This window comes from Rhinoderma darwinii, chromosome 5, assembly GCF_050947455.1.
Source record: "Rhinoderma darwinii isolate aRhiDar2 chromosome 5, aRhiDar2.hap1, whole genome shotgun sequence".
NCBI classification, from domain to species: Eukaryota; Metazoa; Chordata; class Amphibia; order Anura; family Rhinodermatidae; genus Rhinoderma; species Rhinoderma darwinii.
In genome coordinates this window covers 320,631,841-320,651,308 of record NC_134691.1, presented here as the reverse complement: position 1 = coordinate 320,651,308, position 19,468 = coordinate 320,631,841, and the positions used below count along the sequence as shown (strand labels likewise).

General features: G+C 42.0%; 1 protein-coding gene across 1 annotated transcript in view; it reads right to left on the bottom strand.

The window, feature by feature from the left end:
* DNAJC1 (DnaJ heat shock protein family (Hsp40) member C1) overlaps positions 1–19,468 on the bottom strand; it is a 109,529-nt gene that overhangs the window by 44,798 nt on the left and 45,263 nt on the right. The window contains exons 4-6 of the mRNA XM_075828730.1: positions 16,381–16,546; positions 14,849–14,946; positions 1,881–1,974 (exon numbers count right to left, since the gene is read on the bottom strand). Of these exons, the coding sequence (XP_075684845.1) occupies positions 1,881–1,974; positions 14,849–14,946; positions 16,381–16,546 (358 nt within the window). The remainder of the gene's footprint in view (positions 1–1,880; positions 1,975–14,848; positions 14,947–16,380; positions 16,547–19,468) is intronic.

Below are 19,468 nucleotides of genomic sequence, written 5' to 3'. Positions count from 1 at the left end.
TGTATATAGCACTGACTAGAGCGTCAGAGCCCTTTGATTTTAATTACCAGTGGAGGTCCCGCAGGTGTGACCCCGGCTGGTCACACAATAATGGCCTATACTGAGCAGAGGCTGTTTTAGCCCTGGAAAAACTGAAAGAACTGTTCCATGGGCATGTCCATTGGCATCGCTACATCATGGCACCTTATAGAGAATTCAAAAGGTCGAAAATATATAACCTCTTTATATAAACTACTTAAATATATAGCTCTCTAAAAGGTAAATGATACATTTACAAATAAGTATGTATAATTTTTAAGAACATTTTTCTAACAATTTGCATTTATGTTGAATTTTACACCTACAGTATGAAGATTTTAGGCTCAAAACGCAAGGAAACAGATTTTCACTAAACCAATAGACAAATGACTATCGGCCACTTATAGGAGGAGATGGTCTTTCACTATTCAAGTCTATGGCCATGCCATAAAATATCAAGTAAAAAAAATAATAATTCCCCTACATCATTTTATCGTTTAGAACTTTGTACATACATTGCATTTCTTATACGGATCCTTAGTTACAGTCTGTTTTCTAGTCCAGAGCTGCATTCACAATTCTGCAGGATTTAGCATGCCTTGGTGGTTATATGTCTGCACTGAGCTTGATCTGGTGATTTACATTCTAGGAAGTTTGGTCTTGACACCAAGTGCTGTATAGTATATCATATGTAGAAAAAAAAAAATAATCGTCCTCACTGCATTGTAGCAGCTTTCCAAAGCTTGTATCCACTAGTAACCAGCAGAATTAAGAATGCAGCTCTGGACGAAATGCAGGCTGTAAGTCAGATTTGGGACAATATAAATAATGCAATGTATTTGCAAAGTAACACATTTTTATTTGGATTGTATGTTTATATAAACTGTAAGGCCCCATGCACACAACCGTAAAAAATCTTCATAATTGCGGTCCGCAATTACGGACCCGGTCAGTTCTATTGGCCGCGGACACCTTTCCGTATCGCTACGGAAGGGTATCCGTGCCGTAGGACTGTGCTGTGAATTATGGTGCAGGTCCTACTATTTGCATTTTACAGGCCGTGGCACGTGGCGGTGGGCCGTGATTACGAACACGGCTGTGTGCAGGAGGCCTTCAATTGTGTTTAAAAAGCTATATATGCCATAAAGCAGTTCAGTCAGCAAAGATATTCAACATATTTTGTCAGGCGACCACTTTTTGAGTCTGAAATGTGCTCAAAGCAGTAGCCACTTCCCTTCAGAAAGCAAACACAGCAGAAAACATCTCCCAAGGTGTAAAAACAAAAATACAAAAATAATGCAAGAACATTCTCCACAGTATACACAAGGCTTTCTTAATACATATTAATTGAATACAAGCATATACTGAATACAAATTCCTGATGGAAATAATTGGTCATATTTCAACCAAATGAAGGCATTTACAAGTTTCCCATATCGGCTCCATAGCAAAAAGCACAGAAGATTCCATTTATATAGAAGCATCATCATTGCTGGTGTCCGTCTGCGCTGACAGATTCTATCAAGAATAGGACGGTTGTTGTCTACATCTGGACAGCCTGTTATTACCCATTGTAAGAATTACTACGATATCATATCATCAGTGTCTTCATATGAAGGATATAACTACAAGAGTGACGGCCGCCAACGTCTATTAAACGTAATGCATATAATCCACAATAAAACTGGTGCTTCTTGAGATGGAAAAAATAGATCTTGGAAACACTAGACATCAAATTTCCACAGGCAAGAAAGCAACATGGTAACATGAAGGAACACCCGCAAGAGAAGAGCTTGTTTAATCTTCACATTAGTGAGCGACCACACAATGTCCAATTATGCTGCTCTCTATAGAGTGCTTACCTGGAAAAGCTGAGGCAGCGACCTGACCGTAAGATAAAACCAGAGTCCCAGCTTGAAAGGAAGCAAATCCCGCCACTGTGGTTTTTCGAGAACCCTTTAAAAAAAAACAAAAAAAACAAAACACAAAACTGAATAATATTTTTCCCACACTGCTGGGCTAATAACATAGGAATGCTTTTGCAAGTCAGTAAGAGGAGAACACACAGGTGCTGCTTTAGCGTTTCGTCTCCTTCAAAATTTTCCCTGCACAGTGGCATTTCCGGCAATTGGCTTTACACGGTACTGCGGTAAAGACCTATTCAATTGAATCGGGTCATGCTGCAGTTTCATGTACAGTAGGTGGCTAGGACCACCGTTGAGCAAGAAAAACCAGTGACTAGGACACAGCACTAAACCAGCCCCTTCATTCTCAGGATCAGTGGGGGGTGCTGGTAGTTGGACCCCCACCGATTAGAAAGTGATGGAATATTTTAGTGATATGCCATCAATTTATGAGATGGGAAAGCCACTTTAGAATCCATTAAAAACTTTTTATATGCGCTTAAAGGCTATGTACAACTTTGAGGAGAATTTTTTTTTATTTTTTTTAATAGATGAATATTTTATGTGAGGTTATCCGGACAACATAAACATAGTCTAAATCAGTTCCTTACTACATAAAACATGCTTCTCAATGTACTTGCTTTTTCATTTTTGATCAAAATGCCAGTCGATATACAGGTCACGTCCTCCTTCCATTCTGTAGTTCACTGGTTCTTGACGCGCAGACACCGCTACACGTTTCCTCGGACTGCTTCCTATTTCACTTGGCGTCTGCGCATCATTGAACATGTGACCAAAAGGGGCTGGCGCCGATTCCAATAGTTTACTAAGCCAGCCCCTTTCAGAGATCTAGCATTGGGCTTGTGCATGCTATTATTGGCTAAGTGACTCCCCCTGTCCAATCTGCACATGCTCCTTAATGCTACCAATTGAAACATCATAGGCACGACTTGCTATTATTAGAGGAAGCGGGGTTGGAGCCTGTGCGTGTGAAGGTACAGGCGGACTAGGGGCCGGAACGATTAGCGTGCAGAAAGGCCAGCAAAGCATGATGGGGCACATAGGAAAATATCCAGAGAAAAGCGTGCAGACCCGCCTATAACCAGGAAATCTTACAGCGTTTGGGGAGCGATATGGATGCAATGGTACGGACATATTCATTTATTTTTTTTAAGATAAAACAATAGCATTACATTGGGGAGAAAAGGTTCTGTGCGTTTGGTGGATGTTTTTGTTTTTTTGTCGGCTGCCGTCAGATAACCCCTTTTAAAACAATTTTTAAATTGAGTTTTATAAAAAAAAAAAATGTTTTACTTAAGATACATCTAAGTTATGACACACAGGACCAGCTTTCAGCTCAGCTGAACCGACGGCCGCGGCTTTGACAGAACAATTACTCTTTAGGTGTATAAATTCCTCTTTATATGTATCCAGGATACATAGAAGCTATATCTTAAAAACAAAAATAAAAAGATGTTTAAAATGACATAAAACATTGATTACAAAAAAAAAATCCTTTCAAGAGGTGTACATAGCCTTTAAAATAAAACCATTCGTTTAGAATACATGGCTATATACTCATGACTTTTACTGACCATTACATTTCTCCACTTGTTTTTAGAATAAATCACGCAAGGGGGGCTTGAGCATGCCCAGATAGAAAACATAAAAATAACGGTGCACATGCAGAGTACGGCTCTTCTGAGGCAAAAAGAAAAAATGGCGCCACACTGCAGAGACTTGCAACTATTAGACCTTTAAACTAAATTGTGGCTCCATTGTACAACAAGAATGAAATATATAAAAACTGCTTTCCACTGTTCTATGTCATATCATGAAAACAGGAACTCCAGCACAGGGGAGAAGGTAAATATTCCCTAGGAATCTCCTATCAGTTTATGAGCAACGGATGAGGGAATGGATTTCCCGAATAAAGTGTATGCACAATTTATGCAGTTGAGCAAAAAAAATAATACACAAAGAATTGCACATTCGGTTTTACAAATATCAATGGCACACATACAATAAAATCCCTGTAACCACACAGGCAGCTCCAATAACCTAGCAGTTATCTTAAAAGTTAATTGATCCACGTTTTAGTGCCCTAGAATTACACTTCACGGCTACGTCCTCCTTTAAAACGTTTTTATTTATTGCTCCAATGCATCTAAGGGCCTATTCACATCACGTTTTGGTCGTACATTTGGCATGAACATTGGACAAGCTCCCTACGTACATGCTAAACGTGACCATAGGGCTCCATTAGCCTGATGGAGTACAAAAGAGTGTCCCTTTGGCTTCTGTCAGGCTGGTATGCATCTTTTTTTTGGAGGATGAAATAAAGTTGCATACTACGCTAATTTATCCTAAGAGATCCTTCAAAAAGAAACATACCGCACAATATAAGTTTTTTGTTTTACATGGGATCTTATGCGTGACATCTTTTACAGGCAGGGAATCAGGAATTTCTGGGCCTCATACAGCCAAGATGTCTGGGCCCCCCCCCCCCTCCATTACTGGGGGTGGGCAACGGAAAGTGTGGTACTCACGTTTGTACGTTATACGCATTAACTGATTTTGGTGCTGATGTCAATTACAGTGAAGGAAACCATGGAGCCGGCAGTGACCAGTTAATGCTCGGAATTTTGATCTATTTAGCTAAACCGGATCAGACAGTATGGCATACAGTGGGATACATCGCCCGGGGAATGGCCCACGGGAAACTACTGAAGCCACTGCCCATGAACAGGGCTGGAGCCTTCTACTAGCGCTCTGCCCAGGGACTCTGGCGCTGTTCTTTATGTGCATATACGTAAAGTGACGTCCGAAGCTTTGCAAAGCCGGAGTACACGGTCGGATCATCGGCAAGGATCTGGCCAGGGATTCCGGCCCTGGAGAATACCCTGATGTCACTTTACATATATGGACAGTGATGTCAGGAGCTTTCCCAGAGACGTAGTCTGCGGGTAGAGCATTTGTGATGCTGCCCGGGGACAACGGAATAGCAAAGTCTACTACGCTATTCAATCCTTCAAACATAAGGTAAACCGACGTCTACCAGCCCGACGGAGGCTAAAAAGGACATAATGGAGCCCTGTGAATTATCGTCTACGTTGTTTATAATGTAAGGTAGGAGATTTCCTGACATACACGATAAACTTAGGGCAACAACACGATGTAACGGGGAAGGGAGGGGGAACCGCTTGTGAGGATGTAAGGAGAACTAATGCTCCGTTCTTACGTTGCCATTAACCCCTTAAGGACGCAGCCTAGTTTTGGCCTTAAGGCTCAGAGCCCATTTTTCAAATCTGACATATTTCACTTTATGTGGTAATAACGTCGGAATGCTTAAACCTACCCAAGCGATTCTGAGATTGTTTTCTCGTGACACATTGGGCTTCATGTTCGTGGTAAAATTTGGTCGATATATTCAGTGTTTATTGGTGAAAAATTGCAAAATTTAGAGAAAATTTTGAAAAAATTGCATTTTTCAGAATTTAAATGCATCTGCTTGTAAAACAGACGGTTATACCACCCAAAATAGTTACTAGTTCACATTTCCCATATGTCTACTTTAGATTGGCATCGTTTTTTGAACATTCTTTTATTTTTCTTGGACGTTACAAGGCTTAGAACATAAACAGCAATTTCTCATATTTTTAAGAAAATTTCAAAAGCCTTTTTTTTAAGGTACCTCTTGAGTTCTGAAGTGGCTTTGTGGGGCCTATGTATTAGAAACCCTGATAAAACACCCCATTTTAAAAACTAGACCCCTCAAAGTATTCAAAACAGCAGTTATAAAGTTTTTTAACCCTTCAGGCATTTCACAGGAATTAAAGCAAAGTGGAGGTGAAATTTGCAAATTTCATTTTTCTTGCTGAATTTCAATTTTATTCATTTTTTTTTCTGTAACACAGAAGGTTTTACCAGAGAAACACTACTAAATATGTATTTTCCAGATTCTGCAGTTTTTAGAAATGTCCCACATGTGGCCCTACTGCGCTCGTGGACTAAAAGACAAGCCCTAGAAGCAAAGAAGCACCTAGTGCATTTTGAGTCCTCTTTTTTATTAGAATATATTTTAGGCAGCATGCCAGGTTTGAAGAGGTGTTGAGGTGCCAAAACAGTAGGAATCCCCCAATAGTGACCCCATTTTGTAAACTACACCCCTCAAGGAATTCATTTAGGGTTGTTGTTACCATTTTGACCGCACATTTTTTTCACAGCACGTATTTGAATTGGGCTCTGAAATGAAAAAAATGTCATTTTTTCCAATAAAATGTCATTTGTGATCAAAATTTCTTATTTTCACAGGGAACAAAATACCCCATTTTGTTGGCCAATTTGTCCTTAGTGTGGCAGTACCCCATTTGTGGTGATAAACTGCCGTTTGGGCCCATGGGAGGGCTCAGAAGGAAAGGAGCGCTATATGTTTGTTGGAGTCCAGATTTTGTTGGATTGGTTTTCGGGTGCCATGTCGCATTTGCAGAGCCTCAGAGGTATCAAAGCAATGGAAACCCACCAAAAGTGACCCCATTTTGGAAACTACACCCCTCAAGGAATTCATTTATGGTTGTTGTTAGCATTTTGACCGCACAGTTTTTTCACAGCACCTATTTCAATTGGGCTGTGACATTAAAAAAATGTCATTTTTTCCAATAAGATGTAATTTTTTACCAAAATTTCTTATTTTCACAGGGAACAAAATACTCAATTTTGTTGCCCAATTTCTCCTGAGTGCATCAATACCCCATTTGTGGCAATAAACTGCCGTTTGGGCCCATGGGAGGCCTCAGAAGGGAAGGAGCGCTGTGTGTTCTTTGGAGTACAGATTTTGCTGGTTTGGTTTTCGTGTGCCATGTCGCATTTGCAGAGCCCCAGAGGTATCAAAGCAATGGAAACCGACCAGAAGTGACCCCATTTTGGAAACTACACCCCTCAAGGAATTCATTTATGGGTAATGTGACCATTTAGACCCCATAGTTTCTTCACAGAACTTATTTGAATTGGGCTGGGAATGAAAACAAAATTATTTTTGTCAAATAATATGTAGTTTTGGCTGAAAATTTCTTATTTTCACAAGAAACAAAATACCCCATTCTGTTGCGCAATTTGTTCTGAGTGCCGCAATACCCCATTTGTTGTGATAAACTGCCGTTTGGGCCCATGGGAGGGCTCAGAAGGAAAGGACCACCATTTGGCCTACTCAGGATTTTCTAGTGCGAAGTCATGTATGCAGAAGCCCCTGAGGTACCAGTACAGTTGAAACCCGCAAGAAGTGACCCCGTTTTAAAAACTACACCCTTAAGGCATTCATCTAGAGGTGTAGTGACCATTTTGACCGGAGACCTACACCCCATAAACTGTAATGTGGGTTCTCCCGGGTATGGCAATACCCTACATGTGGCTGTTATCAGCTGCCTGGACACACAGCAGGGCCCAGAGGGGAAAGACGAGGGGGGATAAGCTGTGCGGAGTGCATCAGGGTAAGTAAAATTGGGGTAAATTATAAACCAAGGGATGTATGATAAATTTTAAAACACTTTCATACAGAGCTCTGGTTATTCGGGACACGTGTCACATTGATATATTGTGTCATCCCTTATCCCCCTCTTATAGCAGACTTTGCACCTCTTTTGACTTTTTCCCTTCTTGCCAGTTTGGGGAACTTCTCCTGGAAAGTGTTGCCGCCCTGGTACGATGCGTGTGGCCCCGCTTCCAGAAGTACTGGGTGCCCCCCCTTCTTGGTCCCTAAAGATTAGGTTCTTGATAATCACCTCTTGAAATTCCAGGAAAGTTCGCGTCTGGCCTGCACATCGACGTAGCACGTACGCATTGTACAAAGCCATCTATATGATGTTCCCGGCCAGCTTCTTATACCACACCGCATGGCACTGTAGGGCTTCAGGACTTGATCTTACAAGTCCATCACTCCCATGTACCTATTGTAGTCCAGGATGCAGTCTGGTTTGGGGGTGGCCTTTCCTTCATATATCCTAAACCTGTAGGTATACCCTGATGCACTCTCACAGCTTATACATCTTCACGCCATACCTTGCCCTCTTACCCGGCAGGTACTCGCGGAATTGAACCCTCCCTTTAAAATGTACCAGGGACTCATCAATAGAAATACACTTCTCGGGGGTGTATGCTTGGGAAAACCGGGCACTGGAACGGTCTAATAGGGGTCTCCGTTTAGACAAATGGTCAAAACTGGGGTAATCTCGGGGTGGGCACGGCTCATTATCAGTATAATGTAAGAAGCGAAGTATTGCCTCATTTATTTATTTTTTTAGGTTCCAGTTCAGTTCTGAAGTTGCTTTGAGGGGCCCATATATTAGAAACCCCTATCAAATACCCCATTTTAGAAACTAGACCCCTCAAAGTATCCACAACAGCATGTAGAAAGTTTATGAACCCTTTAGGTGTTTCACAAAAATTTCGAGCAAAGTAGAGGTGAAATTTACATTTTTTTTTTGTCAGAAAATCCTCTTTATACCTTTTTTTTATAACACAAAAGGATTTATCACAGAAACGCAACTTAATACGTATTGCCCAGATTCTGCAGTTTTGAGAAATATCCCACATGTGGCCCTCGGGCGGTAATGGACTGAAGCACCGGCCTCCGAAGCAAAGGAGCACCCAGTGGATTTTGAGGCCTCTTTTTTATTAGGCACCATGTCCGGTTTGAAGAGGTCTTGTGGTGCCAAAACATTGGGAACCCCCCAAAAGTGACCCCAATTTGGAAACTAGACCCCTTGAGGAATCCATTGTAGTTTTCTTGGGGTGCATGCGGCTTTTTGATCAGTTTTTATTCTATTTTTAGGTGGTGTGGTGACTAAAAAACAGCAATTCTACTATTGTTTTTTTTTTCGTTTTTTTTTACAGCGTTCACCGTGCGCTATAAATGACATATTCACTTTATTCTGCGGGGCGATACGATTACGGCGATACCAGATGTTTATAGTTTTTTTTTATGTCTTATGGCGTTTGCACAATAAAATACGTTTTGTAAACAATCATTCACTTTTTGTGTTACCTTATTCTAAGAGCCATAACGTTTTTATTTTTCAATCAATAAAGCCGTGCGAGGACTTATTTTTTGCGTAACGAACTGTAGTTTCGATCAGTACCATTTTTAGGTACATGTGACTTTTTGATCTCTTTTTATTCCATTTTTTGGGAGGTGAAGTGACCAAAGAATTGTGATTGTGGTTCGGTTTATTATTATTTTATTTTACGGCGTTCACCGTGCGGGATAAATAATGAAATAATTTTGTAGTTCAGGCCGTTACGGACGCGGCGATACCAATTATGTATAGTTTATTTGTTTGTTTATATATTTTTATTAATAATAAAGGACTGATAAGGGAAAAGGGGGGATTTTTACTTTTAATACTTTTAAATCTTTTATTTTCTTATTTTTACACAACTTTTTTTAACTTTTTTTTTACTTTATTACTTTGTCCCACTAGGGGACATGAGGGCAGGAGGCTCTGATCGCTATTCTAATACACTGCACTACATGCGTAGTGCAGTGTATTAGAACTGTCAGCTACTCACTGACAGCAAGCATAGTGGGTCCTGACGTTGTCAGGACCCACTAGGTTTCCGTCTATGGCATAGCCGGACGCCATTGTTTGGTGTCCGGTTGCCATAGTCACCATCGCCGGCCGCTATCGCGTAGCAGGCCGGCGATGGCAGCTTAACCCCTAAAAAGCCGCGATCTCTATAGAACGCGGCTTTTAAGGGGTTAATCAGCGGGGACACAGCGATCGGTCCCCGCTGTAGGAGCTGTGACAGCTGCTGAACAAGACAGCAGCGTCACAGCTCCTGTATGTGTCGGGAGGACGGCCGAAACGGCCGTTACTCCCGAGACGTACTATTACGGCATGGAGCGCGAACGATACAGCTGCCATGACGTAATAGTACGTCAAGGAGCGGGAAGGGGTTAAAGTTCAATGTGTTTTTCCACACCAAAAATCGGAGGCTTTCCCTTTGATTCCTGGCGCAGATGCTACAAGCGTGTAGCAGATCTGCACAAGAATAAGGCTCTGTTCACACAGAGTTTTGTCGCATTTTTTGCAGCGGAAATCACGTTGGAAACTGCGGCAAAAAACAGCCGAAATCGCCTCCTATTGATTTCAACGGGAAACTGCTAAATTCCATGCAGATTTTTTTTCTGCTGCACGTGCATGGTTTTGACAAACTCCATGCACATGAGTTAGGGCTTATTCAGACTAACGTGTTAATCGTCCGTGTGAGGGACGTTTTTTTTAATGGCCGTCACATGGCTGCATGTATTTCTATTGGGTTATTCACATGGTCATTGCTCTAACGGACCGTGTGAAGGGCCTGAAAAAATATAGGACGTCCCATTTTTGTGCATTTTCACAGATCCCTCAATAGCCTCAAGTCTATGAGCGATCTGTGAAAACGGGTCCCGCACAGGGGCAAATCGGCCATGAAATACGACCGTTCTTCAAGGCCGATTTCACATTGCCTTATATTGTGATTTGTAGCGACTTTTCAGGACGCAATCTGCACCAAAAATAGGAGACAAGTAAGTGGCCTTATTCAGACGTCCATGTTCGGTCTGTGATATAAGGAGCGTGTATGGGCCATATTTCCCGGACCGACCACAGTTCAGGGAGCCGGGTTTCTAGCATCACTGTTCTCTATAATCATAGGAGTCTCCCTCTTCCCGTGCGAATACTGTCCCCGGTCCCGTTCTGAAAGCATCATTACATTATGGGGAAGTATTCCTGCTGAGAGCCAATGTAGAGGAGCTGGGGGGCAGGATCTCCACACGGAGCTTCTGCTTTTCATAAAGCAACAGGTATGCTGGGGGGGCCGCGAGCATTGCGAGGAGGGAGCAGACGACAGCCCAGCGGGCGCCTTTTCTTCAGCCATGTGGCCGGGCCCCTGACTAGAGTACTAGTTGTACTGCCCTGATGGCGGCCATGGTCACAGGTATACTTTAAACGTATACAATGGGGAGCTTTCCCAGGGCCAGAATCCCCGACAAGCGGTAGCGCTTGGCCGAGGGATTCCAGCTCTGGGGAAGCCCCTGACGTCACTGCCCATGTAAAGACAGTGATGTCAGGGGCTTTCAACTACGGAGTCCCCGGCCAGGGCATCGGTAGCGCTCTGGCAGAGGATTCGGACTGGAGAAGCCCCTGATGTTACTGTCCATATAAGGACAGTGACATCAGGGGCTCCTCCAGGAGCGGATTCCTTGGCCAGAGTGTTTCCGAAGACCTGGCTGGGGATTTCAGAATCTCAAAGCCCCTAACGTCACTATCCATATCGTCCCTGGCCAGAGTGCTTGCGCCAGATATGGACAATGACATCAGGGGTTTCCATGGGCTCAGTGTTAAAAGTAGCGCTGTGCCCAGGGAGTCAGGGCAATGTATCCAACTGTATGCCTATAGAGTGGGATACGTCGGCGCCTTCCGTCAAAGGTATACGTCGGGACTCCTCCCAACATATACTTACGACAAAAGTAAAAAAAAAAGTGATGTCAACAGGCCATGAAATTAAAAATGCAGGAATATTGTTGCAGTTACAGACTACAAACTTACCCCATGTTATCTGTTCCTGCAGTCAAATTTCATTCCAACTGTTGTCCCCTACTTCTTGCTAATCTACCTGATGAACATTAGATACCCCAGTTATCTGTCCCGACATATGGAAGGGATTATAACTGCAGAAATAGGCATCATGGGTAGGTTTACAGCCTGTAACCATGGAGCAACACAGGTCTGCATTGGTGCCGTAGACATAAAATCTTAAGATTAAGGAAGACCACAAGCAGAGTTGTCAAATCTTATATTCATTGGAGCAATAATAAAATTTGGTTGCAACAGTGTACATACACACTTAGGCTCTGTTCACATGGGTCAGACATTTACTGCAGAATCCATGGCTCATCTCGGATTCCCGCTGCAGATGTGCAGTTTGATTTGCCGGAGATCCACACAAAGATTAGCCTCATTCAATGGGGCTAATCAGATTGTGAAAAAAATCTGCCAACTTTTCCATGCGGAATCCGCGTCAATAAGCGACGTCACTTTTTCCGCAAAGTAGATTGTGATCTGCAACATTTGCATGGAGACATGGATTTCCCATTGAAATCAATGGGATGCAAAACGTTGCTGGATGTAAAGCGGATTTAGGCTACATTCACATGAGCGTGACAGAATTACGTGCGTAAAAACCGCGCGTAAATCTGGTCCGTGTGCGTTGTTTTTCATCTGTGCTTTGCAATTGGCATGTGTTTTACACGCACTAGCAAAGCATTTTTTTTTTTATGGAATTGATGCGCAAATCACGCACAGCACACGGATGACCCATTGACTTCCAGGGACGCGTAGGTGCGTGAAAACACACCAAGATAGGACATGCAGTGAGTTTCACGCAACTCCTGCATGTGTGGACGGCCCATTTGAAATCAACGGGTCCGTGTGCTGTGCGTGATTTCCATGAGTTTTACGCTCGTCTGAATAAGCCCTTAGGCGCAGAATCAGCGTAAAATCCGACACGTGTGAACGGGACCTTGGAGTCCTATCATTCTTCACAGGAAATGTGATAATCACCCTTATGGCTGTGAATATTGATGTGATAATCCCGGTCTATCCATATAAAGTTTTATGCCTTCCGTCACCGCCGTCTGGTGTACTTCTCATGTAGACTTCCATTGTTTCTCTTTGAAAAGTTTGACTAAAAAAAACACCAGACAGAATAACAAGACAAATATATAAAAATCACTTAACTACTGAGCGCTAACCGGGATCCTCCATTCACAGATATGGTTAGGGCCATCCAGCACACGTTAATAAGTATGATGTTCTAACCAAAAGTCTCAACAAGTCATTATAGGAAGGCCTTAAAATCAATACAGAAATAACTAGTTTGGAAAGCTGTACAAACAAGCCAATGTCTTAAAACAACATTAATGTCATCAGCAGTTCAGTGAAGCATTACAGGATGATGTCACCAGAATAGAAAACAGGCAGAACTGCCTCTGATCTCCTCTTTCCATTGATCCAGCTCTTGCCCCTGCTGGGTGAACTATTCAAAAATGCTTTAATTCTCTCTAAAAGTCAATAGGAAAAATGGTTTTATCTTTCAGGACACCGAATGCCATTACCCACCAAGCTCTGCATCCGCGAAGCACGGCTTCTACGTCACCAACCTATACGGTAAGGCTGAGAACAAAGTAGAAATTCATCCAGTAGAACCTTTCATCATACCCGTTCATTATTGTCCACCACAAAGTATCTTGAAACCCATGCAAAGCACCAGAGGTCAATTATTTTTATGCATCTCACATTGCTTAAACTCTTTGTAAAACTAGAGATCCAGAGTGCGTTTTAGGGTATGTTCACACGGCCTATTTACGGACGTAATTCGGGCGTTTTTGCCCCGAATTACGTCCGAAAATAGCGCCTCAATAGCGCAGACAAACATCTACCCATTGAAAGCAATGGGCAGACGTTTGTCTGTTCACACGAGGCGTAACTTACGCGCCGCTGTCAAAAGACGGCGCGTAAATAGACGCCCGCGTCAAAGAAGTGACCTGTCACTTCTTTGGCCGTAAATGGAGCCGTTATTCATTGACTCCAATGAATAGCAGCGCTAATTACGCCCGTAATGGACGCGGCGTTCAAGCGCCTGCACATGCCGTTACGGCTGAAATTACGTGGATGTTTTCAGGCTGAAACATCCCCGTAATTTCAGCCGTTACGGACGCCCTCGTGTGAACATACCCTTAGTCGTGGAACGGTCACAGTAAAATCAGCGCAAAGTTCCCCGCAAATTTATTTTCCTCCATAGGGAAACACTGAGGTTGCGGGTAACCAACAAAAAATGTCACCAACTGTTGCAAGACCAAAAATTGGCATGGACCACTACCCTAAAGGGTAAGGCTACTTTATATATATATATACACACACACACACACTTTTTTTTACTATTATGATTTTTTTTGTTCATCATTCATTCACACTTTCATTGGGATGTTTTGGATTTGCGCGTGCTTGTGCATACATAATTAAGGCTCTTTTGCTTTTTTTACATTCCTCCAAAGCATCTAAAATTAATGAAGAAGAAACTTTGCAACACAATAGAGAGAAGCGCAATGTGTGGCTACCTCTCCATTCATTCTCCGCTTGGATGTGGGACAGGGCAGAGCTGGGACCCGTATCTGTCAGACATTTATAGCATATCCTGTGGTTATGTCATGAATGTCTAAGATGGGAATAACAACCGCTTAATATCAGATTAGCGGAGGTCCGTTACCATTTATTGTATTCCTGCCTGTGATAATGAGATAACTGCTGAGAAGTGATCTCTACAGAACAGGAAGGATCAGTCTCTTATGAACACTGGATTAGCTATATATAGGTGTTACCGGTCATTGTAATCCTGCCTGTGATGAAGATGAAATGACTGCTGAGAAGTGATCTCTACAGAACAGGAAGGGTCACTATTATGAATGGTGGATTCCGTGTTGAACAGGAAGTTTCTGTTTATTGAGAGGCTCAGTGGCCAGAGGGAAAACATGCACATGTACAGCCGTCATGCAAATACTATGGGAGAGGTAATATCAAGTATTCAATGGGTGATACTGAAGTTCTGGTTTTAGCAAAGTCCATTGAGTCCTTGATTTTCCTCTCCTATGGTATAAAGCCAGCCTGAGACGGTCACATAATTCAACGCTTGCGTGCTTAATGGGGTATTCTGATGAGATATTTATGGTATCATCATAGCACAGAAATAGTCCCCTATCACCCCTCGTTTAGACTGTATTAAACAAAGATGTATCTTTGTCGTTAATTCAAAGCAGAGAGAGAAATATTTTTTTTTTCTTTTTGCAGAAGAGCCGTCCCGAAAAAGTCTTTGCACAGACACGACGATCTTACCGGTCATTTTTTTCTAGGAGATTTGATTTCACTTCTTCCAAAGTTTTCCCTCCAGCTTTCTTCTTCTTTTCCTTTTTCTTTTTGCTGAGAAGCTCATCCTAAAAATAAATAAAATGTTAGTAGTTCTGCAGACTTTTCAGATTAAACAAAAGGTTTGCACTGTAAACTTTACAATGTCCCATTTCAAACGCTGCATTTACACATCACCATTTACTAAACCACAGACAGGCCATCAGTGATTTAAAAACTTGATGCAAGAATTTGTTGTACTTTTACATATTTTTTTTTTTACATCAATTATCGTGCAAATGCCGCCATTTCTAAACACAAATCTGATTGCTACAAAAATGTAAAGGAATTGTAATGATTGATATGTAAACGAACCTTTACTATTAAAGCTTTAGGTCAATCAAGTTTACTCACTAATGTCCAGAAGGCAAAGATCTATGTCGCTGTTTGTATGATTTTAGATTGACGAGCAACATAATTGTTCTATTGTGGGGGGGTTTTTTTTAAAGAAAAAAAAATATAGAAAATCTATTTATCTATAACTCCTCCAGCCTGCCATATTGGTTTTGCGTGTATATGAGGGTGGGGGGGGGGGGGGGGCTACGGCTATACAGAGTTATGGCCCCATACACTAGCACCCCAGATATTGGCCATAGTGACCATAGGGAGTATGACCTTTTTCAATAAAAGTGGCAGACGCAACCAGGCAAAGTTACCCCCAGAGAGAAGTATAAAAGGGGTTAGCTAATGAAGAAAACCCACTCTAAAGATGGCTTCCCGGATGGTCGCTGTGGGTCTGACTCCTGGAATCCCTAGTGATCATTTGTCAGCTATAGTCAGGGAAAGCTACTGCTGGCCATAGATTTCCACTGTAGCAATGCTTAAAGGGGTTGTTCATGGTTAAAAAAAAAAAAAAACATGGCTGTTATTTTCCAGGGACAGTGCCACACCTGTCCATGGGTTGTGTCTGGTATTGCAGCTTAGCTCCATTGTAGTCAATAATCACCAATAAGGTACCATACTCTTATTGGGTAGATCATCTCCTTAAATGAGATACTTACTTCTTAGCCACTGTCAGGCCCTTCACTTGTATTTTGATGTAGATTTTAGAGTGCACATTGAATAGTTATATGTGTCGCTTCAAAATCGCATCATACGACTCGAGTTAAGTGACAGTCTTGTGGCAGGCATCCCCTTACACGAGTAAACCGCTGGTTCGAGGCTAAAAGGCCTATAGAACGTGATCAAACGAATGCACTGCATGTTGCTTCCCATTGTTTTTACACTAAAAGAATTCATAAAAAATAAATAAAAAATAAAACCTTTAAAAAAACGAAAGTGGCTCAAGTTATGGAATAAAAGGAACAAAAGATCCAAATCTCGCTGTGAGTGCCAAAGAAGCCCAGCACAAAAGGCAAATAAAACATTTTTCAGTGATAGATCCCCCTTAATGTAACAAAATTGAGAGACCGCTAGAAATAATGATGATTTCTTTTTAATTCCCATTTCTTATGAATACTCACCAGCTGCTTCTCCAGGTAGATGGACCAAACCACGGCATAATGGCCCACTGTGAAAATAATGAACAGGAGCAATGCTAGCTCGGCATTGCTCATCTTCCTCACCCGCCTGTAATAGAACACCGGCTGTCGCCAATCCGGGAGGCCATTAATGAGGATATCATCGTACCTACGACAACAAAATCATTGGCAGCTTTCAGTGTACAGCCAGGAAATAAAACATCAATAATGCCAGGAAAGAAGCGAGTGTTAATCACGACTAAATAGAAGTAAATGTTATGAATTCTCACCGAACATTAGTGAAATCCAATGTATTAATTTAAGGAATTCAATATTCTGAAGAAAAAGTCCCAGTATGTATCCATAGTTAAGCCTCATACACGGCAAAGCCATGTACACAATACCCATATGGGGGGGGGGGCACAACGCACCATATTCTCCGATTCTTCTAGGGTAGGGAATTTCTTTAAATTAGATCCTTACTCCTTAGCCCCCATTGGGCCTGTCATTTTTTGGATGTAGTTTTTATGGTTTACATTGAATAGTTATACACAAAAACAGGCATCGTGGGGACTGTTGAGCACCACCAAAGCGCCGAAACGGCAGCCAGCTGGACAGGTGACACCGGATCTTCATGGCTCGCAACATCTTCTTAGGATGTAAAGCCGCCTGTACTCAACCCAGAGTAAAGTAGACCTCGAGAAAAAGGCCCAGGGGTATGGTGTATATCCATATGTGGCACTGCGCTCCTGGTTCTAGTCCCACAGGGCACACACAGCATGCTACTATCTGATGGAGGGAAGCTCAGCAGTGACCCGTGGCCTACACACAGAGGGGCTGCTTCTTACTGCTGCCCGTTGCGGTCACAAAGTGTCCTCCAAGGCCTAGTGAAACGGAATACCCAAAGCTCCCAGTTGATAGCACCATGAATCCGTTTCCGTTGCAGTTTTCACCACAGAGCAGCTGTCATATTCTGGTACTGGCAGATCCCCATCTCATTTGGACTAATAAGACGTACGTAGCCTAGCCTTCAGTAGGATTCTTTCTAGCTTAAAAATGGATCTTCTAATGTAAAAAAAAAAAAGACAAAAAACAAACAAACACTATAATGTCCACCCTTCTTTCAATCCGTGTTTGTGGTGCACTTTATGAAGTCTTTCTGTTGGAGTGTTCTCAAGTGGATACGCAGCTACGAGACATTACGTTATTACGGACGGAACATCACTAAGGCCTGATGTACACACAAGCTCGATGAGGACAGGAGGTGAATTTTAATGGCAAGCACATTCCAAAGCCTTATATTTTCTTATAGGTTTGGAGCATTTTGGGAAAACATCTAAAGGATTCAGGGTGGCCAAGCAAATTTGTTTTTTTTAGGACATTTTATAAAAAAAAAATCCCGTACAGCTAATGCTTTTTTGCGGACAAATTGAAAAACCCATAATGAATAATAAAGAGAAGTAATAAACATATCTATAGCTTAGAATAGTGATATGAACATTTTAGGACTATGTACTGTGACTTCAAAACTGATCATTACAATGCCAACAATCTGTACTAGCTATTACAATTTAAGAAAAAAATTAGACGCATCAATTAATTTTTCTACTGTCCAAGAATTTATGAACAGTTGGCAACCCTGTGGGGAGCCCCTTTAATAATGAAGGCTTAGATAAGTAATGTCATTTCCTGACAATAGTTAAATTCACTTACAGGAAGCTGATAATAAATATAGTTACATGGTTCGTACAGTTGAAAAAAAAGACACATGTCCATCAAGTTGAACAAAGTGATGGGAAAAGGGAAGGGAAAAATTTCTACACATAGCAGTTAATATTTTTTTGTTCTAGGAAATTATCTAACCCTTTTTTGCAGCATCTACTGTCCTGCTGTGACGGCTCCTGCGGTGACTATTCCATAGATTCACAGTTCTCACAGTAAAGAAGACTTGTCGCTTCTGCAGGTTGAACCTTTTTTACTCCAGACAGAGGGAGTGCCCCCTTGTTTTTTGAGGGGGTTTTACATGGAACAGGATTTCACCATATTTCTTGTATGTGCCATCAATATATTTATATAAGTTAATCATGTCCCCCCCGTTAGTCGTCTTTTTTCAAGGCTAAATAGGTTTAATTATTTGACTCTTTCCTCATAACTTAGATTCTCCATGCCAATTGTTAGCTTAAAAACGTATTTAAACACAAAAGGAAAAAAACCACGTAACTTTTGTAGTTCCTGAGCTTTGATTTTTTTTTTTTCCTACAAAAGCATCACCCTAATCATTTAAAAAAAAAAAAACTTTTGGCCGGATTAATATGGGTCGGAAATGCTGCGGATTTTCCACATGGAAAAACCCGCCGCAGATTACAGTCTCAGCCATGTGGATGAGATTTGAAAAAATCTCATCCACATGCTGCTGAACATTATCCGGACAAAAAACAGGGCATGCTTCAGACAAGAAGTGAAATCTGCAGCAAATTCAGCACGTGACACATACATATATTTCTGCGGAAAATACGGATACGCTAAGGAAAATCTGCAGTATTTCTGTCCTGTGTGAATCCAGACTTAAGAAGGTGGTTTACAAGTCCCTGGGTCTGACTGCCGGGACCCCCGCCGATCAGCTGTTTTGAAGGGGCCGCAACGTTCATACGAGTGCTGCTTCCCCTTCATTCTGGTCACTGCTCGTATTGTGAATCACCGACACAGCAGTAGCAGCGGTTCACAGTATTACAGCCTTCTGCCATTCACTTCAAAGGGAGAAGGCTGTAATCCTGTGAATCGCCGCCACTGCTGTTTCAGCGATTCACAATATGAGCAGTGACAGGAATGAAGGGGAAGCACGAGCGCTGCCTCCCCTTCAAAACAGCTGATCGTCAGGGGTCCCGGCAGTCGGACACCGAGCAATCAGCTATAGATGGCCTATCCAGAGGATAGGCCATACATTTTTAGGGACTGGAAAACCCCTTTAACATACATAATGTTATAGATCTCAAATTCAAGGGTTACAATTTAAAGGCTAAAATCTTTCAAATATTCCCATGTGTATACCGATTACTGAGGGTTCAGCATATTCCATACATCAGATGATGTG